The 25664-nt window shown below is 52.1% G+C and overlaps 1 protein-coding gene across 1 annotated transcript in view; it reads right to left on the minus strand.

Moving 5' to 3' along the window:
- Positions 1-1718: 1718 nt before the first annotated feature.
- Positions 1719-25664, minus strand: part of thbs3a (thrombospondin 3a) — an 80522-nt gene continuing 56576 nt past the window's right edge. The window contains exons 22-23 of the mRNA XM_070868508.1: positions 2041-2180; positions 1719-1939 (exon numbers count right to left, since the gene is read on the minus strand). Coding sequence (XP_070724609.1) covers positions 1884-1939; positions 2041-2180 — 196 coding nt within the window. The 3' untranslated portion in view covers positions 1719-1883. The remainder of the gene's footprint in view (positions 1940-2040; positions 2181-25664) is intronic.

Consider the following 25664-nt stretch of genomic DNA (forward strand, 5'->3'; position numbering starts at 1 on the left):
CCTCGTAACCCCCGACCCCCCACAGTAACTCCTCGTAACCCCCGACCCCCCGCAGTAACTCCTCCTAACCCCCGACCTCCCCCCGCAGTAACTCCTCGTAACCCCCGACCCCCCCCGCAGTAACTCCTCGTAACCCCCGACCCCCCCGCAGTAACTCCTCGTAACCCCCGACCCCCCGCAGTAACTCCTCGTAACCCCCGACCCCCCCCCGCAGAAACTCCTTGTAACCCCCGACCCCCCGCAGTAACTCCTCGTAACCCCCGACCCCCCGCAGTAACTCCTCGTAACCCCCGACCCTCCGCAGTAACTCCTCGTAACCCCCGACCCCCCGCAGTAACTCCTCGTAACCCCCGACCCCCCGCAGTAACTCCTCGTAACCCCCGACCCCCCACAGTAACTCCTCGTAACCCCCGACCCCCGCAGTAACTCCTCGTAACCCCCGACCCCCCGCAGTAACTCCTCGTAACCCCCGACCCCCCCCCGCAGTAACTCCTCGTAACCCCCGACCCCCCGGAGTAACTCCTCGTAACCCCCGACCCCCCCTCCGCAGTAACTCCTCGTAACCCCCGACCCCCCGCAGTAACTCCTCGTAACCCCCGACCCCTCGCAGTAACTCCTCGTAACCCCCGACCCCCCCGCAGTAACTCCTTGTAACCCCCGACCCCCCCCCGCAGTAACTCCTCGTAAACCCCGACCCTCCCCCCGCAGTAACTCCTCGTAACCCCCGACCCCTCACAGTAACTCCTCGTAACCCCCGACCCCCGCAGTAACTCCTCGTAACCCCCGACCCCCCCCGCAGTAACTCCTCGTAACCCCCGACCCCTCGCAGTAACTCCTCGTAACCCCCGACCCCCGCAGTAACTCCTCGTAACCCCCGACCCCCCGCAGTAACTCCTCGTAACCCCCGACCCCCCGCAGTAACTCCTCGTAACCCCCGACCCCCGCAGTAACTCCTCGTAACCCCCGACCCCCCGCAGTAACTCCTCGTAACCCCCGACCCCCCGCAGTAACGCCTCGTAACCCCCGACCCCCCGCAGTAACTCCTCGTAACCCCCGACCCCCGCAGTAACTCCTCGTAACCCCCGACTCCCGCAGTAACTCCTCGTAACCCCCGACCCCCCGCAGTAACTCCTCGTAACCCCCAACCCCCGCAGAAACTCCTCGTAACCCCCGACCCCCCCGCAGTAACTCACCCCCCCGCAGTAACTCCTCGTAACCCCCGACCCCCGCAGTAACTCCTCGTAACCCCCGACCCCCCGCAGTAACTCCTCGTAACCCCCGACCCCCCGCAGTAACTCCTCGTAACCCCCGACCCCCGCAGTAACTCCTCGTAACCCCCGACCCCCGCAGAAACTCCTCGTAACCCCCGACCCCCCCCGCAGTAACTCCTCGTAACCCCCGACCCCCGCAGTAACTCCTCGTAACCCCCGACCCCCCGCAGTAACTCCTCGTAACCCCCGACCCCCCGCAGTAACTCCTCGTAACCCCCGACCCCCCGCAGTAACTCCTCGTAACCCCCGACCCCCCCCGCAGTAACTCCTCGTAACCCCCGACCCCCGCAGTAACTCCTCGTAACCCCCGACCCCCCGCAGTAACTCCTCGTAACCCCCGACCCCTCACAGTAACTCCTCGTAACCCCCGACCCCCCCCTCGCAGTAACTCCTCGTAACCCCCGACCCCCCGCAGTAACCCAGGGCCAATATTTACTGGGACAGTCACACTCCCAGCTGGGTTTATTATTTTCTTTTCTATTTTTTTTAATTTTTTGGGGAGTTTTAAAAAAAGATGTTCTTGTTGCAATTGGGCTGAATTCACTGGTTGTATAAACGACTGACAAGCCCCGACACCACCAGATGGGTGGTCCTCTCCCAACTTCAGGGGCCTCACAGGCCGAGTTGCAGCAGCTTTCGAAATGGCTCAAAGTCGTCAGGAATTGTGTCTGTGAAACAAGGGGGAGGGGGGGGGGAACAGAAAGATTAGGTGAGCGGGAAAATCCAGCACTTGTCCCCATCACGCCCGACCACCTATCGCTGGACTCACCGTTACACCTGTAGCGCAGGTTGGACCAAATGATGTTCTCTTGGGAGAAGCAGAAGACACCAAGTCGCCCCCCACGCATCGTCGTGTCGATTGTGACGCCTGAATCTGCCACAAGATTCGGTCCTTCGTACAGTTTAACTCTGAAAGGGGTGGGAAGAAACAGCTTTTCAACCAGCAGAAATATTTCTCTCCAGCCCACAGTGTATCCAAGCCCCTTACTGAGGGTCCCGGGAATGGTGTAGCCCTTGTCTGGTTATAATCAGGCTGGAAGCACACAGCAGGTCAGTCAGCCTGTAAGTCACGTTATGGCCATTTGGCTGTGTAACCTTTGACCCTGGCTGTGTAACCTTTGACCCTGGCTGCCTTCCTCCTGGACAGACAGACTTTGCTGTAAAGGAAGCGGCGGCTCTGAGCTATGAAGTTTTTAAAGCTCAATGTTCAGATCTGGGCTGGGCTGCAGAGTGATCAGCTTGTGATCCGGAAACATGCATGGAGCGTCATTGGAACAGTGAGGGAGACAAAAGCGGGAATGGGGGAGGAGGGGTGAGGGTGAGGAGGGGCCGAAGGGAGGAGGGGTGAGGGGGGGGGAAAGGGAGGAGGGGTGAGGGGGGGGAGGGAGGGGGGGGAAGGGAGGGGGGCTGAGGGGGGGGGGGAAGGGAGGAGGGGTGAGGGGGAAGGGGGGGGAGGAAGGGAGGGGGGGGAAGGGAGGGGGGGGAAGGGAGGGGGGGGAAGGGAGGGGGGAAGGGTGGAGGGGTGAGGGGGAAGGGAGGAGGGGGGGAAGGGAGGAGGGATGAGGGGGGGAAGGGAGGAGGGATGAGGGGGGGAAGGGAGGAGGGATGAGGGGGGGAAGGGAGGAGGGATGAGGGGGGGAAGGGAGGAGGGATGAGGGGGGGAAGGGAGGAGGGGTGAGGGGGGGAGGGAGGAGGGATGAGGGGGGGAAGTGAGGAGGGGTATGAGGGGAAGGGAGGAGGGGGGGAAGGGGCGAGGGGGAAGGAAGGAGGGGGGAAGGGAGGAGTGGTGAAGGGGGGGCAAGGGAGGGGGAGGGGGTAAGGGAGGGGGAGGGAAGGGAGAGGTCAGGATCACACACAAAGATGTTTAGACGTGCAGACATGGACTATGCACAGTCTCTCTCTCTCTCTCTCTGCACAGTCTCTCTCTCTCTCTCTCTCTGCATAGTCTCTCTCTCTCTGCACAGTCAGTCTCTCTCTGCACAGTCTCTCTCTAACATTGCACAGTCTCTCTCTCTCTGCAGTCTCTCTCTAACATTGCACAGTCTCTCTCTCTCTCTCTCTGCAGTCTCTCTCTCTCTCTCTGCAGTCTCTCTCTCTCTCTCTCTGCACAGTCTCTCTCTCTCTCTCTGCAGTCTCTCTCTCTCTCTCTCTCTGCACAGTCTCTCTCTCTCTGCAGTCTCTCTCTCTAACATTGCACAGTCTCTCTCTGCACAGTCTCTCTCTCTCTCTCTCTGCACAGTCTCTCTCTCTCTCTCTCTGCACAGTCTCTCTCTGCACAGTCTCTCTCTAACATTGCACAGTCTCTCTCTCTCTCTCTCTCTCTCTGCACAGTCTCTCTCTCTCTCTCTCTCTCTGCAGTCTCTCTCTCTCTCTCTCTCTCTCTCTAACATTGCACAGTCTCTCTCTCTCTCTCTCTGCACAGTCTCTCTCTCTCTCTCTGCACAGTCTCTCTCTCTCTCTCTCTCTGCACAGTCTCTCTCTCTCTCTAACTGTGTGTTGCAGCAGAATGAATCTTTTTGAGCCTGATTTCAGGCTCCGATCCCATGGCCTGAAACAAACAAAGGAAGTGGAATAGCTGAGAGCTGGAGTCTTGCTGATCTGATGATGCAGAACTCTGATTCCAAACAGTAACTTCAACCCATCAGCCATTGTCTCCAGATTTACATCTCAATAGAAGCAGGGGCCCCGACTTGCCTGTCAGCATCCAGTTGCTATGGAGAAGTAACCGTGTTACTGGAGGGGAAAGGATGTCTTTGTGTCTGGAGAACGTGTTCAGCATTTACCAGAGTGATGAAACACAATCCCGATCAGCTAACATGGGCTGCCAAGGCATGAGATCATCACCAAATGTCACCAAACCGTCAAAATCCCATACATCCATGGTTTTCACAGATTATTTAATGACCATCATGGAAATACAAATCTGTCTGAGACCCATACACACTATAAGCTTTGGAATTCCCTCCCTAAACCTCTTCTTTAAGTCGCTCCTTAAAACCTAACTCTCACCTGTCCAAATACAGGTTGAACCTCCCTTACCCGGAACTCCCGGGACCTGGCCTGTTCCGGAGAAGGGATTTTTCTGGAGGTTAAATTGGATGGTACAGGTACTGAGCAAGGGGATATCAGGGCTGGCTGGCCGGGGCTGGGAATGTGGCCGAGAGATTGTGGGGGGACGGTGGAACACGGGGTCAGGGCAGCGATTGCGGGAATCGGCAGCAAGGAAGGATTTCAATTTGTTCATGTCGGAGTTCTGTGGTGGTCGGGAATGGTTCCGGGTAAGGCAGGTTCACCCTTTATCTGCTTATGTGGGTCGGTGTCAAACATAACGCTCCTGTGACCACCTTAGGGTGTTTTACCACGTTATAGGCACTATGTAAATGCAAGTTATTGTGTACACAGACACAGCTGGATGCGCGGCTGTGACGTATACTGGTGTGTGCATTCTAGACGTGATCTGATGGTCCTATAGTTCACCTGATGTAGCCGACCTGTGGCCTGTGCATCAGCTGCCATCGGTACGAGGTCTTGTCCTTCCAGCCCACGTCACGGGGATCTTTCCACAGCAGCGTGACCTGGTCGTGGGTGGTGGCAGTGTTCCACAACGCATTCCTCAGGTGTTCCCCCGGGCCGCTCTTTGACTTCACAGCCTGATTGAGACACAAAGGGAAGCACAAGTCAGCTGGCCGTTCAGGAACAGAGTTCAGCTGCTCACAAGATGCACTGTCACCACCAACATGATATTCAAACAGATTAGAATCAGAGAAAATAATGAGACAGAAGGTGGCCATTTGGCCTATTGTGTCAGTCGAGAAAGAGCTACCCAGCCTAATCCCACTTCCAGCACCAGGTCCGGAGCCCTGTATGTCACAGCTCGCTAAGAACTTAAGAATTAGAAGCAGGAGTCGGCCATTCGGCCCCTCGAGCCTGCTCCGCCATTCAGTGAGATCCCGGCTGATCTTCGACCTCAACTCCACTTTCGCGCCCGATCCCCATATCCCTCGATTCCATAATATCCAAAAATCTATCGACCTCAGCCTTGAATATACTCAACAACTGAGCCTCCAGAGCTCCCTGGGGCAGAGAATCCCAAAGATTCACCTCCCACTGAGTGAAGAAATTCCTCCTCATCTCAACCACACACTGTGTAAATACCCCCCCCCCACACTGTGTAAATACCCCCCCCCACACTGTGTAAATACCCCCCCCCCACACTGTGTAAATATCTCCCCCACACACACTGTGTAAATATCTCTCCCACACACACTGTGTAAATACCCCCCACACACACTGTGTAAATATCTCCCCCACACACACTGTGTAAATATCTCCCCCACACACACTGTGTAAATACCCCCCACACACACTGTGTAAATACCCCCCACACACACTGTGTAAATACCCCCCCACACACACACTGTGTAAATACCCCCCCACACAGTGTAAATACCCCCCTACACAGTGTGTAAATACCCCACACACACTGTGTAAATACCCCCCTACACACACTGTGTAAATACCCCCCCACACACACTGTGTAAATACCCCCCCCACACACTGTGTAAATACCCCCCCCACACACTGTGTAAATACCCCCCCCACACTGTGTAAATACCCCCCCCACACACACACAGTGTAAATACCCCACACACACAGTGTAAATACCCCCCCTACACACTGTGTAAATACCCCTCCCCCCATACACTGTGTAAATACCCCCCTCCCCCTACACACTGTGTAAATACCCCCCAGACACTGTGTAAATCCCCCCCCCCACACAGTGTAAATACCCCACCCACACACACTGTGTAAATACCCCCCCCCACACACACCGTGTAAATACCCCCCTCCCCCCATACACTGTGTAAATACCCCTGAAGAGGATGGACTCCACGATCGCCCAGTCCAAAGCGGCCGCCATTAAGAAACTCCAAGCGGGAGGAGCTGGGTAAATGGCGCCGGGCGCTTACGGTGAGAGCTGGGAACGGCCATTTTGCTGCCTTCGCGCGGTTGGGAGCTTAGAATAAGAATTGGAGCAGGAGTCGGCCATTCGGCCCCTCGAGCCTGCTCCGCCATTCAATGAGATCCCGGCTGATCTTCGACCTCAACTCCACTTTCCCGCCCGATCCCCATATCCCTCGATTCCTTAATATCCAAAAACCTATCTATCTCAGCCCTGAATATACTCAACGACTGAGTCTCCACAGCCCTCTGGGGCAGAGAATTCCAAAGATTCACCTCCCTCTGAGTGAAGAAATTCCTCCTCATCTCAGTCCTAAATGGCCGACCCCTTATCCTGAGACTGTGACCCCTGGTTGTAGACTCCCCAGCCCAGGGGAAACACCCTCCCTGCATCTACCCTGCCAAGCCCTGTAAGAATGTTGTGTGTTTCAATGAGATCACCTCTCATTCTTCTAAACTCCAGAGAATATCAGCCCAGTCTGCTCAATCTCTCCTCATAGGACAATCCCCCCATCCCAGGAATCAGTCTGGTGAACCTTCGCTGCACTCCCTCTGTGGCAAGTATATCCTTCCTTAGGTAAGGAGACCCAAACTGTACAAAGTACTTAGTGCACATCCAAGGGACTCCAAGGGCGAGGCAGGGTGCAGGGGGCAGGGGGGGAGGGAGTGGAGGTCAGGGACTCCTGGGGCGGGGCGTTGGGAGGCAGTGTAATGTACCAGGCAGACGCAGCCCTCTAAAGAGAGAGGGAGGGAGGGAGGGAGGGCTCGGGCCTTATCTGCTCGGTACATCTGGCGGCTGTCAGTTTGCAGAGGCACCCAGGGAAAGTCTCCCTTGTGCTTGGCCACCTTTGATCGAGGACCCTAGAGGGACAGCAAGGCTCAACAGGCCCACCACAGGTCGTGCAGCCCGGAGAATTCCGTCAGGAGCCTGCATTCAGTGACCTCACAAGCTACACAGTGGCTGATTCTGGGCAGGGGTCCCGCCCAAGGGCAGACGTTTGTCTGGGGTACACTGGACCCACAGGGCTTGTAGTCGCCATGCCTCGTGACCAGGCCATTGGGTGATCGGAAGTTTCACTACTCGGTCCTGGTCCTAACCTCCCATCATCAACCCACACATTCCCCAAGCAAGGGATCACCAGCTAGATCAGGAACCATGGCTGACTTTTACAGCTCAGGCCTGTAGTTACTGAGTGACCAGGGCCTGTAGTTACCGAGTGATGAGGGCCTGTAGTTACCGAGTGACCAGGGCCTGTAGTTACCGAGTGACCAGGGCCTGTCGTTACCGAGTGACCAGGGCCTGTCGTTACCAAGTGACCAGGGCAGGCCTGTCTCACACAGGGCCTGTAGTTACCGAGTGACCAGGGCCTGTCGTTATTGAGTGACCAGGGCCTGTAGTTATTGAGTGACCAGGGCCTGTCGTTACCGAGTGACCAGGGCCTGTCGTTACCGAGTGACCAGGGCCTGTCGTTACCGAGTGACCAGGGCCTGTCGTTACCGAGTGACCAGGGCCTGTAGTTACCGAGTGACCAGGGCCTGTAGTTACCGAGTGACCAGGGCCTGTAGTTACCGAGTGACCAGGGCCTGTAGTTACCGAGTGACCAGGGCCTGTAGTTACCGAGTGACCAGGGCCTGTAGTTACCGAGTGACCAGGGCCTGTAGTTACCGAGTGACCAGGGCCTGTAGTTACTGAGTGACCAAGTCTTGTAGTCACCGAGTGACCAGGGCAGGCCTGTCTTACACAGGGCCTGTAGTCACCGAGTGACCAGGGCAGGCCTGTCCCTCACAGCTCGAGCCTAGACTCACCTTGAGCTGAAGTCCGGGCTCAGCCACTGCACGAAACGGAGTGGCCTGCCAGTATGTTTGTTCCGTCTGTTTCCACATCACTACGTAGAAGCTGGAGCTGTCCTGATAGCCAAAGATAAACCCGGCATAATCATCATCGGTCACTGTGTTAACATGGAACGTGCCTTCGAAATCCACGCCATTGAACGCAGAGTAACCTGGGACAGGACGGCCAGAATAGTGCAATCAATATTGGTTAGATTCAAAACTTCTCCTGTAACTCTCCTCGATCTCTACTTTCATAAATAGGAGATTTCATCAATACTAGGGCATAACGGAGCTTCAAACACTCCCAGGGCAGGTACAGGGAGTTAGATACAGAGTAAAGCTCCCTCTACACTGTCCCATCAAACACTCCCAGGGCAGGTACCGGGGTTAGATACAGAGTAAAGCTCCCTCTACACTGTCCCATCAAACACTCCCAGGGCAGGTACCGGGGTTAGATACAGAGTAAAGCTCCCTCTACACTGTCCCATCAAACACTCCCAGGGCAGGTACAGGGGGTTAGATACAGAGTAAAGCTCCCTCTACACTGTCCCATCAAACACTCCCAGGGCAGGTACATGGGGTTAGATACAGAGTAAAGCTCCCTCTACACTGTCCCATCAAACACTCCCAGGGCAGGTACAGGGGGTTAGATACAGAGTAAAGCTCCCTCTACACTGTCCCATCAAACACTCCCAGGGCAGGTACAGCACAGGGTTAGATACAGAGTAAAGCTCCCTCTACACTGTCCCAATCAAACACTCCCAGGGCAGGTACAGGGGGTTATATACAGAGTAAAGCTCCCTCTACACTGCCCCATCAAACACTCCCAGGGCAGGTACAGGGGGTTAGATACAGAGTAAAGCTCCCTCTACACTGTCCCATCACACACTCTCAGGGCAGGTACAGGGGATTAGATACAGAGTAAAGCTCCCTCTACACTGTCCCATCAAACACTCCCAGGGCAGGTACAGCACAGGGTTAGATACAGAGTAAAGCTCCCTCTACACTGTCCCATCAAACACTCCCAGGGCAGGTACAGGGGGTTAGATACAGAGTAAAGCTCCCTCTACACTGTCCCATCAAACACTCCCAGGGCAGGTACAGGGGGTTAGATACAGAGTAAAGCTCCCTCTACACTGTCCCATCAAACACTCCCAGGGCAGGTACAGGGGGTTAGATACAGAGTAAAGCTCCCTCTACACTGTCCCATCAAACACTCCCAGGGCAGGTACAGCACAGGGTTAGATACAGAGTAAAGCTCCCTCTACACTGTCCCATCAAACACTCCCAGGGCAGGTACAGGGGGTTAGATACAGAGTAAAGCTCCCTCTACACTGCCCCATCAAACACTCCCAGGGCAGGTACAGGGGGTTAGATACAGAGTAAAGCTCCCTCTACACTGTCCCATCACACACTCTCAGGGCAGGTACAGGGGGTTAGATACAGAGTAAAGCTCCCTTTACACTGTCCCATCAAACACTCCCAGGTAGAGGGGAAGAGAATGGACTTTTAATGGAGGCCAGTTAGACAGGAAATCCCTGGTGTTCCCAGTCATTACGAGCGCTCTCTTCATACGCAGTCAGTCCAGTTCAGGATGTTGCTGTTCGTCACGTTTCACAAATCGAACAAATTGCACCAACTCACCAACAGCTAATCCAGGGTCACTGTTCATCGTCTGAACGATCTCCATCCCCTGGTATACAAACACAGAGAGTTAGGGAGGGCAAATCAGTGCCCACCCTGATCCCGTTCCTAATCCCGTGCCCGACCCCGTGCCCACCCTGTCCCTGATCCCGTTCCTAATCCCGTGCCCACCCAATTAAGAAGCTGATGATTTGTTTGAACGCACTGTTCCCACTTTGTTAAGATGCCATTACCTGTGACCAGATTCTGGATCCAATGGTCACAATTTCCTGAGAGAGAGAAACCGATAACACGCCCGGCTATATGTGGTGGGGAAGGTACTTAGAAATCCATAAAGATTACAACATGAAAACAGGCCACTTGGCCAGAGTACATAGTTTACCCACCCCTGGTCTCCTATCCTTCATCCCTCCAGCCAATCTAACCTGAAATGTTAACCCTTTCTGCCTCAACCACTACCCCAGAGAGTGAATCCCGCAGTGTCACAACTCTCTGTGAAGAGCATTCACCGGCTCGCTACTCTAAATCTCACATTTAATCTGGTCACGGAGTCAGTTTTGTGGAAATGTATTTTTATCTAAGCTGATACCATACGGTATTTGTGTGCCCCTTGCAATATATATCAAAATGGAGTCCTGGTCTTTCCAGAACTTTCTGCTTTTTAGCAGTCAGCTTGCATAAACAGCTAAACCTGGTTTGAGATGGCTGATGGCCATCAGACAGCTAGGAGACAAGTCATGCTGAGACAAGTACCCCCCCATGGTGCTCTCCTATTGTCTACACGACACCAGTTCCATGTCACCCCACCCTTTTCGAAGTACTTGAACCACCAGCCATTATCTCTTGCAGAGACCTCATCCATTTGATGCAAAAAGATAAACTGACCAGGAAATTGAACAATCCTGACACAATACAAGACAGGTAATAGCTCATTCCCTCATTCTCATGGAGTAATAACCCTGACAAAAGGAAATATCTGGAAACCATGTCAGGACCAGGATATAGTAATTAACTCTTTATCTATATTCACTGACTGTGAGACAGAGCAATACACAGGGAGAGGCCATAACTTGGGTTTTACTGTATAAATATCTTGTTAAACTGTACCATTTCGGAGGTGTTCACTTAGCCCTTGACTGAGTGTGACCTACCCCTTGCTAGCAAGCGAATTAAAGAAACTTCTGCCGGAGCTGTAAGTGTCGGAGTCATTCTTTTCGGAGGTCGAGATTTCGACAGTTACTACTTGGAGGTTCCACCGAGATGCATACTCTCTGCCCTGTGAGTAAAACGGATACAGGCATAGTGCCTCTCCAGTGAAAGGCTTCAGTGGCCAAAACAAGGTGAGCCTTTTGCTCACAAGAGGTTTCTTCACTATTGAATCACATATGTAATCTGTTGTCCACAGGGGAGGTACTGCAATCTACAAGACTCGGCATTTAAAAGCTAAAGGTATTTTTTATAACCATTTCTTTCTCAGCTCGCCAGCAGAAGAGAACAGGTTCTGGAAAAATCTCGAAACAGCCCGGGGAAGGTTTCAGTAGGTAAGGGAGCGCTAGTCGATCGAAAAGGGTTCCAGGTTCTTATGTGATAAGAGTAGGAAAAAAAAAAGAAAGCGCTAATCAATCGAAGGTTCTTATGTGATAAGATTTTTATTGTTTTTAATTCGGAAGGGGTTCTTATGTGATAAGAGTACAGGAAAAAAAAAAGAAAGCGCAATCGATCGAAGGTTCTTATGTGATAAGAGTTTGGGTATGGAACCATAAGTTTTATCAGTTTTTTTATTAGGATAAGTTAAGGACTCGGTCTGTAGTGGCGTACAACGCAGACTGAGAATATTGTTTGTTGTCCTTGTTATACTGTTGTGTGCAATACCTTTGTAAGAGATTGCCATTAGAGAAACAGGAAGAGTCACTAGGGAAAATTGTGATTCGGGAAAAAAAAACACAAGGATTGATTAAGAAAAGAAACAGTAACTGATTGATCAACTGCGGTTGGTTCGTGCCAACATATCTCACACACCCAGACTGAGCCCGAATTAAGAGCCTTTTCAGGCCACGTAACGGCCAGGAGAAGTGGGCGTAGAGAACTCGGTCGGCCGAAAGGATTGTGAGATCAGAAACTGTGGAAAATCTTAATCATCCAGAATGGGGGCTGGAGCAAGTAAACCACCACCAAAAGGCATACCAGCCTATGTCATGCTCCAGAATTGTGGTCAGTCTTCAATTGACCAAAGAAACAAAAAACGGTAAAGTGGACTAAGGGTGAAAACAGGCCATTTCCACCCGATGGTTCATTTAATTTAGAGAGAACAACATGCCTAGAGGAGTGTCTTATAAACAGATCCAGGTAGAAGAGAAAAAAAAAGGAAAGTAATAGAAAAGGCCTGGGTTCCGATTCTTCAAGCCCACGTAAAATTAACAGAGGAAGTAAATCAAATGTAAAAAAAAAGAACCTGATAGTGACTTATGGATTAAAAAAAAAATAAAGCTAGCCAAAAAAAAAGCTTTATTGAATGGAGAGAGACTTTTGTGAATGTCTTGTCTTTGAATGAGAGTGCGTGAATGTCTTGTCTTTGAATGAGAGTGCTTCTGTGTTTTTTCCTTGTGTCTGGAAACCTGTTTGGAAAGGTTGTGGAGCTGCCTGTTTGTTTTAGCTCCACCCACTTTTTCAAACAAAGTGAAGTTTGTTAAACCCTTCATAGTGTTGTCCTGTATGTGGGAAGTTTAAGACATTTTAAGTTAGAAGCGCAGGTGTGGATTTATTCGGATGAGAAGTTACGGAGCTAGGAAATGCACAAAGGATAGGTTTGTTGAGACATGGTCCCGGTGGTTAAAAGTTGTAATGCCTTGGGAAGTTGTAATGCCTTTTTTTAAAAAGAAAAGCCTTTGTGGGTCTCTCGAGGTGCAGGCTGGGGGAGTACACTCTCATTGTCCTTGGTGTAAAATCTTGGTACAAAAGCTTCTAGCTCAGTAAGAGGATTTTTTTTTGATAAAGAGTGGCAGTACAATATTTGAATTGGGATTTTGAGATATTTCAGGTGATCTCCGTGATCAACATTTTGGGTGTATTGGAAAAATCTTGGGTTTGGAAGCCTTTTAATAAAATTAGAAAACAAGTACTTTACATTCTGTGATCTGTGAATCACTATAAGCATAAATGAGAAGTCCGTGTAACACACAGATTCTTCCAGTTCAGAAGCCCACACAAATGGAGGTGTGTCCAAGACCTACGAGCTGTGAATGAATCTACTATATTCTCACAATGCTTAAAGAAGGATTTGGAATGAAGTATCCCGGAATGCTTTCCAGAGTCTTAAGCAGCCCCTCACTTCAGCACCAGCCTTGGGATTACCAGATTACACTAAGCTATTCAACTTATTTGTGCATCATAAGTCGGGTTTTGCACAATCTGTTTTGACTCAGTTACATGGGGACAGGCAGCGGCCGGTAGCATATTTCAGTACCCAAATAGACCCAGTGGCACGCGGACTACCAGGATGTCTTCCTTCATTGGCAGCAGCTTATTATGCTATGCAACAGGCTCAGACAATAACTCTAAATCATCAGACCATTTTGTATATCCCACACTCTGTCGAGATTTTACTTACTAAGTGTGCCACCCAACACCTAACCTCCGCAAGAACCACTAAATACGAGGTCGAACTGTTATCAAATCCGAACCTTATCATCAAAAGATGCACTACCTTAAATCCAGCCACTCTACTCCCCACGGAAGATGACGGCGAACCCCATTCATGTGAAATGGTAACCGAATTAGTGACTAAACCACGTATCAATCTAACAGATGTACCAATGTGTAACCCTGATCTAGTGTACTATGTTGACGGATCAGCCCTACGAAATGATAGGGGCCAACCTAGAGCAGCTTATGCAATTGTAACCCAGTTTAATGTTGTCGAAACAGCCTCTCTTCCAGACTCCTTTTCAGCCCAACAAGCCGAATTGTTTGTGTTAACTCGAGCCTGTATTCTGGCTGAAGGACAAACAGTTAATATTTACACTGACTCCAGGTGTGCTTTTGGGGTATCACATGACTATGGACAAATTTGGAAGATTCGCGGGTACCTGACTTCTTCAGGAACCACTATCAAAAATGCAGAACAAGTGGAAAATCTCCTGCGAGCCATTCAATGCCCCTTGAAACTTGCCATTATCAAATGCCAAGCACATACAGGCCAGTCGAATGAGGTGGCACTTGGGAACGCCAGAGCTGATAATGCAGCTAAGTCAGCAGCTCTGTCAAAAGGGGGGATGCAGGTGTCATTGTTCCCATTAAGGAACAATAATTGCTCAGACCAGCCACCCACTATTAATGATGTGCTGGCCTTTCAGACACAGGCCAGTACGGAGGAGGAGGAGACAGACCCACCACCCGCTATTAATGACGTGCTGGCCTTTCAGGCACAGGCCAGTACAGAGGAGGTGGTGACAGACCCGCCACCCACTATTAATGACGTGCTGGTCTTTCAGACACAGGCCAGTACGGAGGAGGTGGTGACCTGGACGAAGGATCAATGTTATAAAAATCCAGAAGGAATATGGGTTCACCATGACGGCCGCGTGGTGGCCCCCAGATCCTTACTTCCATGGATTGCCCGATGTGTTCATACATTCGCACACGCGGGCAAAGGGGGGATGGCAGATTATATTTTGGCAACTTGGTATGCACCAGGTATTTCGGCAATCGCAAAACAAATCTGTGAAAATTGTGTTACCTGTCAGACAATGAATCCGGGTAAGACGGAAAAAGTAGAATCTGCCTCCCACCCAAATCCAGTCGGGCCTTTTGTACATTTACAAATGGATTTTATTGAATTACCTATGTGTATGGGATTCAAGTATGTATTAGTTATTGTAGATGTGTTCTCTAGATGGATTGAAGCCTTTCCATGTAAAAAGGCCGATGTCACTACTGTTGCTAAATGTTTGTTAAAAGAAATCGTACCGCGCTTCGGAATCCCTGCTAAGCTTTCTAGTGATAACGGGTCACATTTCATGGGAACTGTTATTAGGGAAATGTGTAAAGCTTTACAGATTAATCAACGTTTTCATTGCAGTTATCATCCACAATCAGCTGGACTTGTTGAAAGATATAATGGAATGCTTAAAAATAAGCTGGCAAAACTATGCAATGACACTGGACTGAAATGGACAGAACTGCTGCCCTTAGGTTTGATGGTAATACGATCTGCAACCAACAGAACAACAGGCCTGTCACCGCATGAGATAGTTATGGGACGTCCCCAACGACTACCTTTTACAGCACCATTTACTGCAAAACAAATGGACATCCACAAAATGGAGGAAAATATGTTGAATTATTGTATTGCACTAATCAAATGTATTTCCAGCTTTCATTCACAGGTAAAGGAAGCCCAAGTCAAGCCAGCGGAAGGGAAGTGTCATAACCTGGAGCCAGGGAAATTTGTTTACATCAAGATTTTTAAAAGAAAAAGCAGTCTACAGCCAAGATTTGAAGGACCATACCAGGTCTTGCTGGCGACCAATACTGCAATCAAGGTAAAGGAAAGACCAACATGGATCCACGCATCCCATTGCAAACGGGCACCCGACCAGGAGGAAGGGAAGAAGGAACCAGAGGAACAGAAAAAGGAAGACTGAATAAGGAACTGTATGGACTATGGGGACTGATGGTGCTGGGCTTGACAGGGTTTTATTTTGCATTATTGATTACACCAGGGGTACAGACCCGCCACAGAAGGGAATTGCACGTAAACGTATTTATGGCACTGAGTCATAAGTATGCTTAAGAAAGAAACTTGTCGAGTTGTTGGATATGTTCCCATGTGCCTGTCCACTCTGAAGGGGGTATTCCCCTGAGATCTGTCCCCTTTAACGAATCAGAAATGGTAGAATGGTTGACAGTGCAAAATAGGACAAACCTAACTAAGGGGCCAGAAACGAAGGAGCACACAGAATGGAGGTCGGCAGGGTATAAACTTACAGCCTTTCAGGGATGGTACCAGCCCAATTATAATAATAACCATCAGCCTCCCTTCCTAAGCATTACTCCCAGAATAGAAAATCCCGAAGGTATAATATGCCTAGTGAGTAATGAGACTAAAGGACCAGAAATGGGACGCAGCAAGTGTTCCCAAATGATTAAATTGCAAGCCACAACTAATCCCACTGAGAGAAAGATAGCAACCGTTGGCTGGACAACGGTCCATAACAAAGCCCCAGGTGAAGGGTGGGAAGGTGAGAGCACTCGAGTAGGGATAGTGCGAAAGGACCAGGAGCGGACGTCCTATAATTGCACCTACTTTATTTGTGGCCATAAAGCCTACCCATGGTTACCAGCAAACTGGACAGGGTCCTGTTACTTAGGATATGTGGTACCCCTTATCAGATCAGTAAAGACTCTAAGGGATGCCTATGGAAGTCACAGATTTAAACGGGATTTGACATGGCTAAACGGAATATTCAAGGTAATGGTGCCACCCTATGGAATAGCATCGAGCGAATGGCAGTTACGGGAACTGGCTAACTTAGTCGAATCAGTAGCCAACGCAACTTCCCAAGCCTTTGAAGTGGTAAATGATGAAATGGTAGCTATTCGAACAGTGGCTCTCCAAAATCATATGGCCTTAGATTATCTCCTAGCCAAGGAGGGAGGGACATGCGCATTAATAGGTGGAGAATGCTGTACGTATATCCCGGATAAATCAGAAGATATCGGCAGTCTAGCTGAAAACATCAGGAAAAAGGTAATAGAGTATAAACAGACAGTTGGCCAGGACGCTATCACCTTGTGGGGTTGGGCATCGGGATGGTTGAGATCTCTAGGGAAATCTGTGGTACAGGGTTTGATCATATTCCTGCTGATAGTCTTCGCCCTGTATCTATTATTTGTCGTCGTTAAGTGTTGTTGTGCCAGGGTGGGAGAAACTATGTTACCTACCGAGACCACGGCTAGAGTTATGGTAGCAACAACTGCTGAAGGCTCTTGTGTGGAAATGGAAATGGAGAGACTGTACAATATCAGAATGGATTGAGTTGTCCTTGTGAAGGACAAAATGGGGGAATGTGGAAATGTATTTTTATCTAAGCGGATACCATACGGTATTTGTGTGCCCTTTGCAATATATATATAACAAAATGGAGTCCTGGTCCTTCCAGAACTTTCTGCATAAAAGCAGTCAGCTTGCATAAACAGCGAAACCTGGTTTGAGATGGCTGATGGCCATCAGACAGCTAGGAGACAAGTCATGCTGAGACAAGTACCCCCCCCCCCCCATGGTGCTCTCCTATTGTCTACACGACACCAGTTCCACGCCACCCCACCCTTTTCGAAGTACTCAAACCACCAGCCATTATCTCTTGTAGAGACCTCATCCATTTGATGCAAAAAGATAACTGACTAGGAAACTGGACAATCCTGACACAATGCAAGACAGGTAATAGCTCATTACCACACTCTCATGGAGTAATGGCCGGCTGGCCAACTGACAACCCTGACAAAAGGAAATATCTGGAAACCATGTCAGGACCAGGATATAGTAATTAACTCTTTATCTGTATTCACTGACTGAGAGACAGAGCAATACACAGGGAGAGGCCATAACTTGGGTTTTACTGTATAAATATCTTGTTAAACTGTACCATTGCGGAGGTGTTCACTTAGCCATTGACTGAATGTGATCTACCCCTTGCTAGCAAGTAAATTAAAGAAACTTCTGCCGGAGCTGTAAGTGTCGGAGTCATTCTTTTCGGAGGTCGAGATTTCGACAGTTTCCACAAGTGCGCTGACAATACCCAGCTCTACCTCACCCCACCTACTTCTCTCCACCCCTCCTCGGTCTCTAAATTGTCAGACTGCTTGTCCGACATCCAGCTTTGGATGAGCAGAAATGTTCCCCAAATGAATATTGGGAAGACTGAAGCCATTGTTTTTGGTCCCTGCCACAAACTCTGTTCCCCAGCCACTGACTCCATCCCTCTCCCCAACTCCTGTCCGAGGCATGAAACAGACTGTTTCACAACCTCGCTGTCATATTTGACCCTGAAATGAGCTTTCGACCATATATCGGCAGCATAACTAAGACCACTTATTTCCACCTCCGTAACATCCCCTGTCTCCGCCTTGCCTCAGCTCATCTGCTGTTGAAGCCCTCATCTGTGCCTTTGTTACCTCCAGACACGACTACTCCCAATGACTGGTCTCCCACATTCTACCCGACGTAAACTGGAGGTGTCCTAACTCGCACCGAGGGAGTGAGAATTAACACAGATAAAGAGAGGCACAGAGAATTAATTTACCTGGTTTAGGACCACCCAGTTTGGGTCAATCTGTGCATCCCCCTCAGGGTCCAGAACTACAGTCTGATAGGCTCGGAAATCAGTGAGTGCGACCTCCGCATTCTCGGGACACACATCAAACTGGTCAAACACAGCATCATTATCAAAGTCATTTTCACAAACATCACCAATCCCGTTATCTGGAATAAAATATAAATACATCTGAATAAAACATCGACACCAACCCTACCCCGCTCCCCCCCTCTAACCCCCATCCCACTCCCAGCTCCCCCTCTCTAACCCCCATCCCGCTCCCCACTCTCCCTCTCTAACCCCCATCCCACTCCCAGCTCCCCCTCTCTAACCCCCATCCCGCTCCCCACTCTCCCTCTCTAACCCCCATCCCACTCCCAGCTCTCCCTCTCTAACCCCCATCCCACTCCCAGCTCTCCCTATCTAACCCCCATCCCACTCCCAGCTCTCCCTCTCTAACCCCCATCCCACTCCCAGCTCTCCCTCTCTAACCCCCATCCCACTCCCAGCTCTCCCTATCTAACCCCCATCCCACTCCCAGCTCCCCCCCTCTAACCCCCATCCCGCTCCCCACTCTCCCTCTCTAACCCCCATCCCACTCCCAGCTCTCCCTCTCTAACCCCCATCCCACTCCCAGCTCTCCCTCTCTAACCCCCATCCCGCTCCCCACTCTCCCTCTCTAACCCCCATCCCACTCCCAGCTCCCCCTCTCTAACCCCCATCCCGCTCCCCACTCTCCCTCTCTAACCCCCATCCCACTCCCAGCTCTCCCTCTCTAACCCCCATCCCACTCCCAGCTCTCCCTATCTAACCCCCATCCCACTCCCAGCTCTCCCTCTCTAACCCCCATCCCACTCCCAGCTCTCCCTCTCTAACCCCCATCCCACTCCCAGCTCTCCCTATCTAACCCCCATCCCACTCCCAGCTCCCCCCCTCTAACCCCCATCCCGCTCCCCACTCTCCCTCTCTAACCCCCATCCCACTCCCAGCTCTCCCTCTCTAACCCCCATCCCACTCCCAGCTCTCCCTCTCTAACCCCCATCCCGCTCCCCACTCTCCCTCTCTAACCCCCATCCCACTCCCAGCTCTCCCTCTCTAACCCCCATCCCACTCCCAGCTCCCCCTCTCTAACCCCCATCCCGCTCCCCACTCTCCCTCTCTAACCCCCATCCCGCTCCCCACTCCCCCCTCTAACCCCCATCCCACTCCCAGCTCTCCCTCTCTAACCCCCATCCCGCTCCCCACTCTCCCTCTCTAACCCCCATCCCACTCCCAGCTCTCCCTATCTAACCCCCATCCCACTCCCAGCTCCCCCTCTCTAACCCCCATCCCGCTCCCCACTCTCCCTCTCTAACCCCCATCCCACTCCCAGCTCTCCCTCTCTAACCCCCATCCCACTCCCAGCTCTCCCTATCTAACCCCCATCCCGCTCCCCACTCTCCCTCTCTAACCCCCATCCCACTCCCAGCTCTCCCTCTCTAACCCCCATCCCACTCCCAGCTCTCCCTCTCTAACCCCCATCCCACTCCCAGCTCTCCCTCTCTAACCCCCATCCCACTCCCAGCTCTCCCTCTCTAACCCCCATCCCACTCCCAGCTCTCCCTCTCTAACCCCCATCCCACTCCCAGCTCTCCCTCTCTAACCCCCATCCCACTCCCAGCTCTCCCTCTCTAACCCCCATCCCACTCCCAGCTCTCCCTCTCTAACCCCCATCCCACTCCCAGCTCACCCTCTCTAACCCCCATCCCGCTCCCCGTTCTCCCTCTCTAACCCCCATCCCACTCCCAGCTCTCCCTCTCTAACCCCCATCCCGCTCCCCGTTCTCCCTCTCTAACCCCCATCCCGCTCCCTGAACCTTACTCTCCCTCTCTAACCCCCATCCCACTCCCAGCTCTCCCTCTCTAACCCCCATCCCGCTCCCCACTCTCCCTCTCTAACCCCCATCCCACTCCCAGCTCTCCCTCTCTAACCCCCATCCTGCTCCCCACTCTCGCTCTCTAACCCCCATCCCACTCCCAGCTCTCCCTCTCTAACCCCCATCCCGCTCCCCACTCTCCCTCTCTAACCCCCATCCCGCTCCCTGAACCTCACTCTCGCTCTCTAACCCCCATCCCGCTCCCCGTTCTCCCTCTCTAACCCCCATCCCTCTACCCACTCTCCCTCCCTAACCCCCATCCCGCTCCCCGTTCTCCCTCTCTAACCCCCATCCCGCTCCCCACTCTCCCTCTCTAACCCCCATCCCGCTCCCTGAACCTCACTCTCGCTCTCTAACCCCCATCCCGCTCCCCGTTCTCCCTCTCTAACCCCCATCCCACTACCCACTCTCCCTCCCTAACCCCCATCCCGCTCCCCGTTCTCCCTCTCTAACCCCCATCCTGCTCCCCACTCTCGCTCTCTAACCCCCATCCCGCTCCCCGTTCTCCCTCTCTAACCCCCATCCCGCTCCCCGTTCTCCCTCTCTAACCCCCATCCCACTCCCCACTCTCCCTCTCTAACCCCCATCCCGCTCCCCACTCTCCCTCTCTAACCCCCATCCCGCTCCCTGAACCTCACTCTCGCTCTCGAACCTCTATCTTGCTCCCCTCTCTAACCCCATAAAAACCCCATCCCCGAACCCCAAAACCCAACCATGCTACACAATCCCATACCCCGCCCTCTCACTAACCCCGCTCGCGTTCCCCCTCCCCGAACCTGACCCCATCACCAAGTCCCATCCCCGACCCAACCCTGCTTCCCAAACTCCACACCTGCTCCCCACCAGAACCCCAACACCTAAACCAACCCCTACCCCAACTCTGCTCCCCACCCAACCCCAAAAGCCACCTCCGACCCACCCCTGCTCCCCAAACCTCAGCCTAGCTTCCCCCCAAACCTGACCCCCATCACCAAAACCCACCCTCGCCCCACCCCTGCTCCCCAAACTCCACACCTGGCACCCCACTCCCCGAACTTGCCCCCCAAATCCCGTTCCCGACCCAACCTTGCTCCCCAAACTTCACCACTACTAAGCAAATCCCAGTCCGGCTCCTTCCCCCTGACCGCCCCCCCCCACCCCCCAAACCAGTCCCCCATCTCCAGAACCATCCACCACCCCACCCTGCCTCTTTGTGGTGCGAGAGTTGGATCGAGACACTGACCATCAGAGTCCTTCTGATTGGGGTTCGCAATCAAGCGGCAGTTATCGGGGCCCGATGGCCCATAGTCAGGAATCCCATCATTGTCGTCATCATCGTCACACTCGTCGCCCAGCCCGTCGTTGTCAGAGTCCAGCTGGGAGCTGTTTGGAGTTTCTGGACAATTGTCTTTGGAGTCCTGGTGCCCATCGTCATCACTACAAGGCAAACCCAAGCAAACCCGGTCACCATCTCACCGTAACACACCAAACCCACAACATCTCACCAACACACCAAACCCACAACATCTCACCAACACACCAAACCCACTCAACATCTCACCGTAACACACCAAACCCACTCACCATAACACACCAAACCCGCTCAACATCTCACCGTAACACATCAAACCTGCTCAACATCTCACTGTAACACACCAAACCCGCTCAACATCTCACTGTAACACACCAAACCCACTCAACATCTCACCAACACACCAAACCCACTCAACATCTCACCGTAACACACCAAACCCACTCACCATAACACACCAAACCCACTCACCATAACACACCAAACCCACTCAACATCTCACCGTAACACACCAAACCCACTCACCATAACACACCAAACCCACTCACCATAACACACCAAACCCGCTCAACATCTCACCGTAACACATCAAACCTGCTCAACATCTCACTGTAACACACCAAACCCGCTCAACATCTCACTGTAACACACCAAACCCACTCAACATCTCACCGTAACACACCAAACCCACTCAACATCTCACCGTAACACACCAAACCCGCTCAACATCTCACCGTAACACACCAAACCCGCTCAACATCTCACCGTAACACACCAAACCCGCTCAACATCTCACCGTAATGTGGGAGAAAGGTTTGCCGTGAGATGTTGATGGGTGTTTGCAACTTATCGTTTAAAAGTAAGTGTCAGTGGGTGGGGACGGGTAAGTGTTCCGGGCAATTTGTGTTCCTCTACTGAAGATCTCGGCTTTAGCAGGAAATGAGCTCACCCGACAAACAGACTCGGGAACTTTGCAGCAGGAGACGCTGGAGAATGATCAGTCCCGAACCCATTGGTACTGAGGACAGTTAAACAACTCATCACCCAACGACACATTGAATGTGGGTCAGTAACTCGCCAGTTACTACCGCTACCAACAGGCAGCCACGACAGAGACAGAGAGCAGTGAGTGAGTGATTGAGAGGTAAGTGAGTGAGTGAGTGTGTGTGAGTGATTGCGAGGTGAGTGAGTGAGGGAGGTGTACGTGTGAAGGTTAGAATAGTGAGTGAGGTATACGTGTGGAGGTTAGAATAGTGAGTGAGGTATACGTGTGGAGGTTAGAATAGTGAGTGAGAGGTGAGTGAGTGAGAGGTGAGTGAGTGAGAGGTGAGTGAGTGAGAGGTGAGTGAGTGAGAGGTGAGTGAGTGAGAGGTGAGTGAGTGAGAGGTGAGTGAGTGAGAGGTGAGTGAGTGAGAGGTGAGTGAGTGAGAGGTGAGTGAGTGAGAGGTGAGTGAGTGAGAGGTGAGTGAGTGAGAGGTGAGTGAGTGAGAGGTGAGTGAGTGAGAGGTGAGTGAGTGAGAGGTGAGTGAGTGAGAGGTGAGTGAGTGAGAGGTGAGTGAGTGAGAGGTGAGTGAGTGAGAGGTGAGTGAGTGAGAGGTGAGTGAGTGAGAGGTGAGTGAGTGAGAGGTGAGTGAGTGAGAGGTGAGTGAGTGAGAGGTGAGTGAGTGAGAGGTGAGTGAGTGAGAGGTGAGTGAGTGAGAGGTGAGTGAGTGAGAGGTGAGTGAGTGAGAGGTGAGTGAGTGAGAGGTGAGTGAGTGAGAGGTGAGTGAGTGAGAGGTGAGTGAGTGAGAGGTGAGTGAGTGAGTGAGAGGTGAGTGAGTGAGTGAGAGGTGAGTGAGTGAGTGAGAGGTGAGTGAGTGAGTGAGAGGTGAGTGAGTGAGTGAGAGGTGAGTGAGTGAGTGAGAGGTGAGTGAGTGAGTGAGAGGTGAGTGAGTGAGTGAGAGGTGAGTGAGTGAGTGAGAGGTGAGTGAGTGAGTGAGAGGTGAGTGAGTGAGTGAGAGGTGAGTGAGTGAGTGAGAGGTGAGTGAGTGAGTGAGAGGTGAGTGAGTGAGTGAGAGGTGAGTGAGTGAGTGAGAGGTGAGTGAGTGAGTGAGAGGTGAGTGAGTGAGTGAGAGGTGAGTGAGTGAGTGAGAGGTGAGTGAGTGAGTGAGAGGTGAGTGAGTGAGAGGTGAGTGAGTGAGAGGTGAGTGAGTGAGAGGTGAGTGAGTGAGAGGTGAGTGAGTGAGAGGTGAGTGAGTGAGAGGTGAGTGAGTGAGAGGTGAGTGAGTGAGAGGTGAGTGAGTGAGAGGTGAGTGAGTGAGAGGTGAGTGAGTGAGAGGTGAGTGAGTGAGAGGTGAGTGAGTGAGAGGTGAGTGAGTGAGAGGTGAGTGAGTGAGAGGTGAGTGAGTGAGAGGTGAGTGAGTGAGAGGTGAGTGAGTGAGAGGTGAGTGAGTGAGAGGTGAGTGAGTGAGAGGTGAGTGAGTGAGAGGTGAGTGAGTGAGAGGTGAGTGAGTGAGAGGTGAGTGAGTGAGAGGTGAGTGAGTGAGAGGTGAGTGAGTGAGAGGTGAGTGAGTGAGAGGTGAGTGAGTGAGAGGTGAGTGAGTGAGAGGTGAGTGAGTGAGAGGTGAGTGAGTGAGAGGTGAGTGAGTGAGAGGTGAGTGAGTGAGAGGTGAGTGAGTGAGAGGTGAGTGAGTGAGAGGTGAGTGAGTGAGAGGTGAGTGAGTGAGAGGTGAGTGAGTGAGAGGTGAGTGAGTGAGAGGTGAGTGAGTGAGAGGTGAGTGAGTGAGAGGTGAGTGAGTGAGAGGTGAGTGAGTGAGAGGTGAGTGAGTGAGAGGTGAGTGAGTGAGAGGTGAGTGAGTGAGAGGTGAGTGAGTGAGAGGTGAGTGAGTGAGAGGTGAGTGAGTGAGAGGTGAGTGAGTGAGAGGTGAGTGAGTGAGAGGTGAGTGAGTGAGAGGTGAGTGAGTGAGAGGTGAGTGAGTGAGAGGTGAGTGAGTGAGAGGTGAGTGAGTGAGAGGTGAGTGAGTGAGAGGTGAGTGAGTGAGAGGTGAGTGAGTGAGAGGTGAGTGTGTGAGAGGTGAGTGTGTGAGAGGTGAGTGTGTGAGAGGTGAGTGAGTGAGAGGTGAGTGAGTGAGAGGTGAGTGAGTGAGAGGTGAGTGAGTGAGAGGTGAGTGAGTGAGAGGTGAGTGAGGTGTACATGTGGAGGTTAGAATAGTGAGTGAGTGTGAATGAGTGAGTGAGGTGTACGTGTGGAGGTTAGAACAGTGAGTGAGGGAGAGGTGAATGAGTGAGTGAGTGAGGTGTACGTGTGGAGGTTAGAATAGTGAGGTGAGTGAGTGAGTGTGAATGAGTGAGTGAGGTGTACGTGTGGAGGTTAGAACAGTGAGTGAGGGAGAGGTGAATGAGTGAGTGAGTGAGGTGTACGTGTGGAGGTTAGAATAGTGAGGTGAGTGAGGTGAGTGAGTGAGTGAGTGAGGGTGAGTGAGGTGAGTGAGGGTGAGTGAGTGAGTGGTGAGTGAGTGAGGGTGAGTGAGGTGAGTGAGGGTGAGTGAGTGAGTGAGTGAGTGTGAGTGAGTGAGGTGCGTGAGGTGAGTGAGGGTGAGTGAGTGTGAGGTGAGGTGAGTGTGAGTGAGGTGCGTGAGTGAGTGAGTGTGAGTGAGTGAGGGTGAGTGAGTGAGGTGTACGTGTGGAGGTTAGAATAGTGAGGTGAGTGAGTGAGAGTGAGGTGAGTGAGTGAGAGTGAGGTGAGTGAGTGAGGTGCATGAGGTGAGTGAGAGTGAGTGAGTGCGGGTGAGTGTGAGTGAGTGAGTGAGGGTGAGTGAGTGAGTGAGTGAGGGTGAGTGAGTGAGTGAGTGAGTGAGTGAGTGAGTGAGTGAGTGAGTGAGGGTGAGTGAGTGAGTGAGTGAGTGAAGGTGAGTGAGGGTGAGTGAAGGTGAGTGAGGGTGAGTGAAGGTGAGTGAGGGTGAGTGAAGGTGAGTGAGGGTGAGTGAAGGTGAGTGAGTTAGGTGTACGTGTGGAGGTTAGAATAGTGAGGTGAGTGAGTGAGAGTGAGGTGAGTGAGTGAGAGTGAGGTGAGTGAGTGAGGGTGAGTGAGTGAGGGTGAGTGAGGTGTACGTGTGGAGGTGAGAATAGTGCGGCCTACCTGTCCTGATTACTGTCGCATGCATCGCCCACAAGGTCATTGTCCGCATCAGTCTACAGACAGGGTACAAACACACAGGTTAATGCAGGACACCGACCTCCCCCAACACACCAAACACAACCTCCCCAAACATCGCCTCAAGTACAACCCTCACAGAATGTTTTCAATGTGGCGGGCACAGCCTGATCGGCGGGAATCACTGGCTGGTGATCAGGAGCTGGAACCCCATGAGATGGAGTAACTCAGCACAGCCGGCAGATCAGAGCGAGGCTGATCCTGGTCGATGAGCTGTTCCGGCCCCTTCAGCCTGGTGTCCACC

Source organism: Pristiophorus japonicus, chromosome 30 (genome assembly GCF_044704955.1).
Source record: "Pristiophorus japonicus isolate sPriJap1 chromosome 30, sPriJap1.hap1, whole genome shotgun sequence".
NCBI classification, from domain to species: domain Eukaryota; kingdom Metazoa; phylum Chordata; class Chondrichthyes; family Pristiophoridae; genus Pristiophorus; species Pristiophorus japonicus.